Here is a 12141-nt window from a genome sequence, read left to right on the forward strand (position 1 = left end):
GGGGGCTGGAGGAACTCAGAGGTGGGGAAGCTGCTGGAGGGACACAGGGTATGGAGCTGCTGAGGGACATGGACAGTGAGCTGCTGGAGTTACAGAGACAGATGTGTATAAGCAGCACAACTGGAGGCATTATGTGTATAAGGGGCACTACTATGTGATGTAATATGAATCAAGGGCACTGCATGAGGTGTAATGTGTATATGTTTATGATACTGTGTGTTGTAATTTTAATTGGAGTTACTATTGTGTGACCACACCCCTTACCTTTTGACCCTGTCAACCTTGTGACTGTCGACCATTAGTGGTCGACGATATGATTGTAGACCTAGACACTGCATATATTTTATACCATAACCTAACAAGCATGGAATTAATTTGGCCTTGGTTTTATTCCTTGGCTGTCACCTGAAAGGCACCACCCACTCAACCTAAATCGGAACGACCAATACCCCCGGAAGCATGACAAGTGAAGGGGGACACTAACTGGGGGTCTGTGTGCTCAGGTGTCGACAATGATGCACACACAGGGAAAAAAACAGTCATGTCAACATTTTCCGGTGTCGACCTTTTCCCCCATGTTGACCTATTTATTTAGACAAATACAAAACAAATCTGAAACAGGCGATCACCATTTCCTATCCCATAGTCTCTATAATAACACACCTCAATATCACCATCATGTTCCTGGCAGTTAGTGAGAGTCTGTGTACTAATCCCTTATATATAATACTGCTCACCATTATCATCACACAGACAGCACCAGTCAGGACCAGTGGGATGATGAATGAATCACTGCGCAGCTCTGTGTAATCTCCGCCTGAATACAGTGATTGACCGGCGGCTCAGCCAATAGGGTGAGGATTAGAGAAGGCAGCAGCCAATAGACTGTGAGAGCGGAGAGAGGACGCAGCGGATGTGGGGGGAGGAGAGCTGACACCTGCAGGTGATACACAGTGACCGTTACCTGAGCGTTCTACATAGAGATACATTGTTGCAGGATGACGGCGCACTCGTTCACCGTGCCCATGATCATCTTCACCACCTTCTGGGGACTCATAGGCATCGCGGCGCCCTGGTTCGTCCCGAAAGGCCCCAACCGAGGGTAAGATCTGGACTGGACCCATATACATGTATTACTGGGAATGTACGGCTATGTGGCCCCTATATGTGAATGTGTATGATATGCCTCTATCTATCTATCTATCTATCTATCTATCTATCTATCTATCTATCTATCTATCTGTCTTGAGGGACATGTGCCTATAGCCAAAATCAGGGGATTTCACAGAGAACTCTGTGACCTCTACTCCCCTTTATTCACTCTGCGGACTGCAGTGTGACCTACAGTATGTACCAGATACAACAGGAGGAGGTTTTCAGGGCTAATGTCATTCTCCTATCCCTATTGAGACAATTCTGGAGGAGAGAGGGATCTAGAGATCCTTCTCCAACAGCCTCAGTCCTACGGAAAACATTCTCAGAAACACTATGCCAGTGGTTCCCAAAATGTGTGCCGTGGCACCCTGGGGTGCCTTAGAACTTTTTAGGGTGTGCCCTGGGTTGGTGGTTAAGGGCCAATTCAAATGATTTATGGTCAGCGTGACAGGGAAAAACAGTGCTGGTGGCCCTCAGTCATAAGCTATGTGGACAAATAGAAGCAAATCCTGTCCATCACCACATAACTGGCCAGAAGGATAACGTTTAAACAGTTTATTTTATATTTGTTTCTGATTTATTTATTTTTTATTATTGTTATTATGAAACATTTGGCCTAATGGTGCCTTGAAAATATTTTGATGCTCTGGGGCACAGTCATTGAAGTAAGTTTGGAAAGCATTGCTCTATATACACATGCACAATGCCAGAAACTGTGGCGGAGTCTTTGGAAATCACGAAAGACTAATCTTGCAGTATATGCTGTTAAACTGGCCATACACTTGTGCAACTTCTCCCCTTAGAGAAGTTGCATCCGCCCCCCTCATTGAGCCATTACATTAGGGACTCATCACAATCATGGCACTGCTGCATTTTTTTAATATGTAGGGGCCTTGGTTTTTAAGGAACCACGTTTTAAGGAATATCCGTGTTTGAGTACAGATGATTAACTCCTTCAGTGCCCCTGCCATCAACTTGCTCCATGTTACGTATTTATTATAAAATAAGCAGACTCTTTTGCATGATCCGTAACCCGCTATGTTTTGTCTTTCAGTGTCATTATAACTATGCTGGTGACCACAGCAGTCTGCTGCTATTTATTGTGAGTATATTTTATTCTGTTATATTATAGGCCACTAGGGGTATGGGTAAAAACCAGACCCAGACCCCGAAACACCGGACCGGACATCAAACTCTGCATTGCCTGTGCAGCTGTCACTAGGGGGAGAATAAAGCCTCCCTGTATGGTCCAGGCATGTAGCAAAAAAACTGGAACGGTCTGGACCACACGGAGAGGCTGTAATCTCCCATTCCCTATGTCCCTGGTGAAAGCTATCACAGGAAACCCCCAGACGTGATACCCTCCGGGCCGGACACTACAAGCTCCGGAATGCAGAGTTTGATGTCCGTTACGGGGTCTTGTCCGGTTTTTCCTTAGTCCTGGCTAGGGTGGCCAATCCCGGGATCGGTGGGATTCCGGGATTTGGCCACAAAATGTCCGGGATTTCAATCCCGAGATTGGAGTATCCAATCCCGGGATTTTGGGATTAGACTGCGCATGCGCAGTCTAATGCCAGGCAGAGCCTGAGCACTCGCTCAGATGCTGCCCGGCTGTTCCCGACTCGGCGTGCGGCCTGCGCAGCGTGATTAGGTCACAGGTCACGCTGCGCATGCCGTAGCACTGCACCACCGCTCGCCGCCGGGCCTCCCCCAGCCGCCTGAATCCTCGCCGATGCCGCCTGCCTCCGCGCCGATGCCGCCTGCTTCCACCACTCCCCAAAAGTAAGTGTGTGGCCCTGCCAGGCCACCCACATGTCATACCCGCCGCCTGTCTCCGCACCGCTGCCACCTGCCCCCCTCCCCAAAACTCAGTCAGTGTGGGGCACGGGGGCAATTTTCTTTTAGGCATGCTATTCCCAGGATTGAGCATTTTTCAATCCCGATTCCCGGGATTAAAAAAATACCCCGGGATTGGCATCCCTAGTCATAGCCACTTTTAGGGTTTTGTAGAATGAGGCTACATATTGAAATGTACTCCACACTCAATATTGGTATAGTGTATAAACAAAACTGCATCTATAACATGGGCATCCTGTGAACAGGACAGAATTTATGGATTAGCTTGTTTTAGAATATTTCAGACTTCATAGTCCTATTTAAACCTTACTATTTAATAGCATTGCAAAAGGAGCAAAGTTGCACTGAGACGTTAGTGACTAACTGAATAATTAGTTTAGTTGTTTGAGACGAATATATTTTGCATGTCCGTTGTTTGATAAGACTGTTCCATTCCTCAACCCGGATGTTCTACTCTGGAAAATAAACTAAAAACATGCCCAGCTCTAGGTTATATAGAATCTTAAGATAGGTGTGAATTTTCAAATTTTCGTTCTCCGCCCAATAGTTATAGTATCCCACACCTCTGGTAGATGCTATCTCTGGAGCCTCGTTCTCCTACTGTCTTTCTGGATATTCTTCAGGGGACTAGTACATCTCCACACCTCTTTTCCAAAACTGCGGTGATTGCTTCACTTACTGAAATACTCCTATAATGAGATCTCACCTGTTGCCATCCAAATGACCTACAGTTATGAATTTGGGTCTTGTGGACCCTCTATAACAGGGTTGGCTAATAGTTCACATTTTCCAGGCCACCAAGCTGGTGCACAGGTGTAGTCATCACCCACTGTCAACACTTTCTAGAGATCTGAAGGTGGTATGGAAAACATGGCCTGCTGAGGATGGGTCTGACCATCCCTGCTCTACGTTATGTTGGTCAGGACAGGTAGAATTACTGACACGTTCGATGGGGATGAAATCTTGACGGTAAGGTACCGAATGATCACTGTATTTTTATCCTACCCCTAACCTCCCCCTCCTTCCCCACCCCCTAAACCTAATCCCCAGCGGGAGCCATCGGGGTGTGCGCAGTGGATTCCACTGCACATGCATTGCTGAGATGGAACTTACCTCCTACAATTCTATAGATCTACAGCACAATTTACCTTTTTATAAAGCATTTATTACGGGCACAATGCAACCTGCATATATATCGGCAATGATTATTTTAGTGTTCTCATGTTTTGACCAATAATCACTCAGGATTGTTAACCTTGCAGTAATTAACAACCATTATCAAACTTCCCCCGCTGTAAAACCAAGTGGGGTACAGCCATAGAAGAACTGGATGAGTTAGATCCAGTTAGAGGATATGGGTAGAATTGGTATATACCTGTTGAACAGTATATATTTTTCATTAGTCCCGTAGATTGTATTGTGATGAAGTGCTTTCACTTTCCTCCTCACTAGCTGGCTGATCACCATCTTATCCCAAGTGAATCCCCTCTTCGGACCCCAGTTGAAAAATGACACCATTTGGTATGTGCGCTTCGTATGGGAATGAGCCAGCTGGGACATCCATATATTAAGGTAATGTAATACACCAGTGATTACTATTGCTGACCAGTAGTGCGTCCTTGGAACATAAAGCTAATTACTGCAGGACTCATTCTATGGACCCGTTGTGTATGTACAGTAGGGACATATTCACGTCGACGTGCCGACAGGCAGGATTTCGTGCCCTACCATCCACTAGGGCAGGGGTGGGGAACCTTTTTTCTACCGAGGGCCATTTGGAAAATTTGAAAACCCTTCGGGGGCCATATAAAAATATCAATTATCGGCATATACATGTGGGCATTATACACAGGGCAGCGGCATATACATGTGGGCATTATACACACGGGCAGCGGCATATACATGTGGGCATTATACACACGGGCAGCGGCATATACATGTAGGCATTATACACACGGGCAGCGGCATATACATGTGGGCATTATACACACGGGCAGCGGCATATACATGTGGGCCTTATACACACGGGCAGCGGCATATACATGTGGGCCTTATACACACGGGCAGCGGCATATACATGTGGGCATTATACACAAGGGCAGCGGCATATACATGTGGGCATTATACACAGGGGCAGCGGCATATACATGTGGGCATTATACACACGGGCAGCAGCATATACATGTGGGCATTATACACACGGGCAGCGGCATATACATGTGGGCAGAGACACCATAAAAAGTGACAGTGTGGAGGAAGGGGGGGGGGTGTCACCCCCAAACAGGTTACTGTGATTATGTCTGATTATGAGGATCAGACATAATCACATTAACCTGTTTGGGGGTGAATCCAGGGGTAAATGACAACCCCTGGATGTGTCAGTTACTGGGGAAGGGAGGGTGAGAGAAGCAGCATTGGCGGGCGTGTCTTCTGCACATCTCCCCCACCACCCGCCCTGCTATATTACCGATTAATCAGCTGCCCGCCTATATTACTGATGTATCAGCCGCCCGCCCGCCTGCCTATATTACTGATATATTATCAGCTGCCCGCCCGCCCTCCTATATTACATACCAGGCACCGGGGAAGGCTGCTGCTGCTGCCGCCAGAAAGATGTGTAGAAGACGTGCCCGCCAATCACAGTGGCTGTGGAGGGGATGCGCCGGCAGTGATTGGCGGGCGCGTCTTATGCACATCTCCCCGGCGGCAGCAGCAGCAGCCATCCCGGCGGCGGCTGGTATGAAATATAGGCGGCCGAGCGGATGATACCTCTGTAATATTGGCGGGCGGGCGGCTGTAATCTAGGCAGGCGGGCGGGCCGGACATACTGGGTGCGGGGGGCTGTATCCGGCCCGCGGGCCGGAGGTTCCCCACCCCTGCACTAGGGCATGGTGGGAGAATAAAGGTTTGCCGAGCACAGCGAGCCATGGAAGGGGACTGTGTCAACATTCAGGGTGAAAAACCCCATGTCGAGTTTGACTGTCGACCTAGCCCTTGGCTCATGTCGACCCTACGATCCATTCCCATACAGTAATAGAGAGGAGACCTTGCGATAATGTCTTTATTCATCTTTAAGGGTCCGCTTCATGTTGATTATTTCACTTCTGCCCATAGTAAAGCACTGGGGTCTATTCTACCCCCAAACCCTGGGGTATTGCTGTGATAACCTGGGAGCTGCTCAGTGGAAAATGGTTATCCAAACCATGGTTGGACCCAGGATGCCTTGCAGTGTAAATGGCTAAACCAGGTTCATGGGACTGTTTACTTATAGGGTGTAACTCAGATCTACTTTGCTGCATGGGGAGTAGGTAAACACCCAAAGAGTAGGTAAACACCCAAACACTGGAAAACGGACAACGGTCATTCAGGCAAAATGGTTAAAGACGTCTGATTCAACAAATTTTCCAGCATTTATTCGCAAATGGTTGACTATCATTTGCTCCCATACATTGCCAGATTTGTTTCCACCAGATTGGATGGATAAAGGCACTTCAAATTAAAAGGGTCATTAGTTGGGAACTCAGATATTAAAAGGAAAAAAAAATATTTTCCCCTTTAATGCTTTTATTTATTTTTTAATTAGATGGTTTGAGAACCTAATCCCAATCAGTTTCTACACATCATTTTATATAATGTACTTGATAAATGTCACTTCAATGCTGTTTTGTTGCCATGGCAACATCTCCAAGGTCATCAACCGCTTCATACATCCACCCCCAAATCATATGTAATATAATTAGCCCTACCTGTGGATCTTTTTCAAATGTGTCAGCGTAATGAGCACACCTGTTGCTAACAGAAAACATTAACAGGGGCCCTGAGGAATGAATTTTAGAACAACGATATTATTTGTAATGCTAGTAAAACTGCATACATTGATTTGAGCCTATGTGAGTAATATATACATTCTTCTGCTTCTAGATATTCCATAGAAGTTGTTTTGTGTCCTTGCTTCCCCTCCTGCACTGCCGTAGTGCTTGGAACACAAGAATACTACAACGTCCAGCACACCTTGACCAAACTGAAGCAGAAACCAGTTCCTCCCAATCTTACATTATAGATACTTGTTATATTTATTGTATGATTATTATTTAAGCATGGTCGAAGAGTGATTTCTGTAGGTTGTGTTCTCTAAATGTTTAAAAGTATGTATATAGCGTTATTATATAGCACCCAGGATCTATGGTGCATTTGGTTTACTGAAACGGTCACAACAATTTTGTAGTGATTGTTAATATGACACCTGCTTCCCATTGTGAACACTAGAACCCCAGGGTGGTTCAGCACTGCGAACACTCTATAATTATTATATGGGTTACATAAGGAGAGGATATAGTCTGTGACTGAATCCAAACCATTACCGGTGATTGCAACAAGCAGAGATTATTAATGTGAATAATGGATCTGGGAACATACAGTAGGTGTGTTCTTTTAAATTGAGTATTCTGTACAATGAATACAGATTATTGTGGCATTGTAGTAATCCAGATTGGTACAGGTAACAGAAAATATAAAATTAGCGCTTTAACACTGGTAAATAACTTTTGTGCAATACCCAGAACTACCATGTAATGTATTTATTTGTGAAAGCGTTTATTTATGGACTGTGCAATAAATCAGTGGATGTCTCTGACCGGCAGGCGTGTTTTCGTTTGATAACCGGATTAGTGATCAGTCTGTGCCCTGCAGTGTATAAATAGGTATCGAAGGTAAAGGTTTCCTTAATCACAGAACGGGGATCAATAAGTCATTTTTGGAGCAACTTTGTGGTACTGATTCAAAACAGGACATCTGTTTGGCTATAATGTTTTAGATAAATGAGAGAGTAACAATAACACAACAGTGGCTTATCAACACAGAGGGGGGAATATTTTTGAATGATCAGGAAGTAAATATTGTCCTCAAGATCTACCAACAGTCCACATTTACCATTATGCACAGGTGTAAAGCAGCCCATACACGTCCCGATGCGGGCATGCGTTGTGGGCTGCAATAGCAGGGATCACATTGCATTGCATGTGCATGCAATTTGATGAAACCTAAGTACAAAAAGTATGTGCAAGCACATACTTTTTGTACTGTGCGATGAGGTGCGTGGGAGCGCGCACCTCAAAGTACACATCGGCTTAGCAGCGTGTATGGGCAGCTTAAGCCATTACCAACTGTCACATTTTCAAATATGTCATGCACTTATTCCTAACTGACACAGTCTACAGATCCACAGGTGGTCTGCAATACATGAACTTTTGGTAGTTTTCTGGGACCAGTTTGGCCAGCCCTGCCTTAAACTCATTTAAATATTCCTTGCTGTGGGACTGCATTTTATCTTAACCTGTAATCCTTCTATATAATAAGTTGAAGAGTCTGTGTGCGTGTGTGTGTGTGTGCGTGTCCGTCGCATTGCGGACACACCGTGGCACTCAGAGACACCAAATTTGGCAACAAGATACCTCTGGACCCGGTGGTGTGCACCTCGAATCCGTTTTTGGGAAATTTCACTTAGAATTTAAAAAAACACCAAGTTTTAATTTTCCTTCATTGATGATGTGGGGAAAAGATCGACGATCTGGGAAACCGTGGACGAAGGAACAACTTCACACCTGATTTCATTGCTGTCATTGAGTATGACAGACACATTCTAACATTATGGTGAAGGCTTTAAACAATTAGGAAATAATTGAGGATATACATAGACCACACATAACACACACACACGTACACATTGTACACACACACACACACACACACACAGTACACCACATACGCACACATAGCACACAACCAGTGATGTAGCTACGTGCCACGGTGCCCGGAGCAAGGGCATGTTTCACCGCCCCCCCCATTTGTAGTAGGCGGGGGTGATTCAAGTATCAGACTGGCAATAATAGATTGTAAGCTTGCGAGCAGGGCCCTCCTACCTCCATGTCGGTTTGTATCTCTCTACAGAGCTGATTGCCACGACGGCAGATCAGGGGACAAGTGGGCGATTCTGCTGTGACTCCAAGTAGATGGGGCAAACGCAGGGGGGTTTCTAGAGATAGACAGATAGATAAAGAGGGGTGGATAGTTTTTTATCAACTAATCATAGTATATTAAAAATATTTTAACCAGTTTATACTTAAAAAAAAAAAAAAACCTGCATTTTCTATAAAGGTAATGCAGTAAGCAAGAACAATAAAGAGTACACTTTAATATCACTGTATATACATTAGTGCAGGGAATCTGATGTCAGCTGCTGCTGCTGTAAGGGTTTCCTGGTCCGTGCAGTAATCATTCTGTCTGCCCCCTGAAGTCCCGTCTGGCAGAGAGAACATGGAGGCGGAGCTTGGAGCCCAGGGCACTGCAGAATGCACAAGAGCTCGCCTCTGTGCAGAGAAGTTAGCCAGCTGCTAGCCCAGCAGGTGAGAGACTGCAGCGCAGTGCAGGGAAGTGCCTGACACTTCCACTGCTAACAGTGTGCACTGTCCCCTCAGCCAGGCTCCGAGTCCTGTGTGTATTTCATAGCACAGAGAGCTCTGCTAACAGTGCTCTCTGTGCTGGCAGCCCTGATCGTCGGTGAGGCTGTCACAGTAGAGACGGAGACAGAGCTGTCTCAGTCTCAAAAAAGACAAGGTAAATTGTGCCGCCGGGTAGATGGAGTGAGTGACCTGGTTCCCTGCTAACAAATGTAATGAGGCGCACCAAGTTAAACTATTGAGATCTGCCGCCGCTGGGAAGAGCAGGGAGTGGGCGGGCAAGCAGGATGGGCGAGCTGGCAACACAGCTTCCAGTGCACGGCTCCGGCGCCAATTGATCTATCTGTGCCTGGAGCACGTGCTCCGCCGGCTCCGCCCTCCCTACGCCCCTGCACACAACACACACATTTATACGTAGAGCACCTCACACACTTAAGCTGTGTACACACAGGGGAGATAGGGGCTGAAATCGCTGGAAACACACCGCATGCAGTACAATACAAATCCATACACACTACAACACACACCCAAAAACAGTACAACAAACACACAACTCCTGGCTTCAATCAATTCTATGGAGACGGACCACGATAAAATGGCCGCCCCATAAAGCAGACAGTTCTCTGAAACTGTTTGCGGTATGGGGGCGGCCATTTTATCGTGGTCCGTCTGCATAGAATTATTAATTGAAGCCAGGAGGGGAGCCGGGACGCGCAGACAGGTAAGCCTGCGGCGATGGGGGGGGGGGGGTGGGGGGTGGCACCGGCGTCCGGGGTGGGGAGGCGCCCCCCCCCCATTAACAGCGGGGGGGCGCCTCAAACCAAGCTACGCCACTGAGAGCACACACACTTAAACATTGCCAGGATATGCACAGCACACTACACACACATATATACGTAGCGCACCTCACAAACTTACACATTCGGCAGATATACACACAACACAACACACACACATAACACACAACTCACAGTACAACACACACCAACATTCACTACAACACACACCCAAAAACAGTACAATACACAGAACACACACTTAAACATTGCACAGATACACACACATAACATACCTGTAACAGCACAACACACACCCACATTCACCACACACACCCAAAAAACAGTACAACACACACAAAATACACATTTAAACTTTGCACAGATACACAAAGACACAACACACATACTGTATATACATAGCACACCTCACACACTTACGCATTGGACAGATACATACAATATAACACACAAAACCACATACATTACAACACACACACAAAAACAGTACAACACACACAAACACACAGAACACATAAAAAATAATTTGCCGTTTATTTAACAGTCTGTACCAGCAAATAAAAACTGTACCTAATGTACCATTTCTACTTTGTTCCCCATATCCGTCTCTCCAGTCCTCCAGTTGCACTGAGAAATCTTTGTCCTGGCCAATGCACCCATTGATCAATACAAAGTGGGTACACTGCACTCACCCTGTTAGTCAGTTGGATATCAGGCACTGCTCTGCCTTAAGGGTTTCCCAGACTCTTTTGGTTCATAGATAATGTTTGGTCGATGGGCATGAGCGCTGCATGCATTTGTTTGAATGTTATGAGTGTAAGAAGTTGAAGGATAAGACTGAGATGAAGATTTGTCATGTTATAGTGTACAATTTACTCAATAAATCGTGAAAAAAATATGTGTACATAGAAGTACAATCAAGAAATGAAAGTAGGATTAAAAAATAAATTATGATTCAAACTGATAATTATTTGGATGGCGGTGGGTTGCGAAACAAATCTATAGGTGGAGGGGGTATGGATATTGTGGGCATAATTGGTGTTTGGTACACCTACAGGGAGTACCCAGATGATGAGAAATTTTCACTACAGTGTCACCGTAGGGGGATTTCCAATTGGGGTTCAGGTGGTCTTTTAGGGACCCCTTTACAATTCCGTTGGTCTCTTCTCCTGGAGCCTATGGTCTCCCTTAGTGATTGACTATCATTAAGGGAGACCGTACGCTCAAGGAGAAGAGACCTACAGGATTGTAAAGGGTCCCTAAAAGACCACCTGGACCCCAATTGGGAATCCCCCTATGGTGACAATGTGACTGTGACACTGTAGTGAAAATCCCATCAATTGAGGGCCCCATGTAGGTGTAACAAACACCAATTATGCCCACAATATCCATACCCCCACCTATAGATTTGTTTCACAACCCACCCCATCCAAACAATTATCAGTTTGAATCAGAACTTATTTTTTAATCCTACTTTCATTTCTTGATCGTACTTCTATGTACACTTACATTTTTTTCACGATTTATTGAGTAAATTGTACACTTTGTAACATGGCAATTCTTTTTCTCAGTCTTATTCTTCAACTTCTTACACTCAAACCTTATCAATGCACCCATTGATGATTGTGATGGCTGGATCAGTGGATTGGCTCGGCGGGTGTAGGGAAGAATTTGGCCCATTGCCTCCATTCCCAGTGGGGCATTACAGTGGTGCGGGTAGCGTGCGTCGCGTCATGACATCATGTGGCCAGGCCCGTGGACCTGCTCCTCACTCAGGGGCTGCCCCACTGTTTGGTAGAGATGCCCGGTGCATGTGCTTTACAGATCCCCAGACCTCAGAGACTGCTGCAGGTTCGGTGAGGAGAGTGGCAGTGGCA

The 12141-nt window shown here is 45.8% G+C and overlaps 1 protein-coding gene across 1 annotated transcript; it reads left to right on the forward strand.

Moving 5' to 3' along the window:
• Positions 1-878: 878 nt before the first annotated feature.
• On the forward strand, positions 879-7645 carry ATP6V0E2 (ATPase H+ transporting V0 subunit e2). Its single transcript, XM_083149551.1, has 4 exons — positions 879-1102; positions 2210-2257; positions 4465-4584; positions 6934-7645. The coding sequence occupies exons 1-3, from the start codon at positions 999-1001 to the stop codon at positions 4556-4558; spliced, it is 246 nt and encodes an 81-aa protein (XP_083005677.1). The 5' UTR covers positions 879-998; the 3' UTR covers positions 4559-4584; positions 6934-7645.
• Positions 7646-12141: the final 4496 nt, after the last annotated feature.

Source organism: Crinia signifera, chromosome 6 (genome assembly GCF_055691185.1).
Source record: "Crinia signifera chromosome 6, ASM5569118v1, whole genome shotgun sequence".
NCBI classification, from domain to species: domain Eukaryota; kingdom Metazoa; phylum Chordata; class Amphibia; order Anura; family Myobatrachidae; genus Crinia; species Crinia signifera.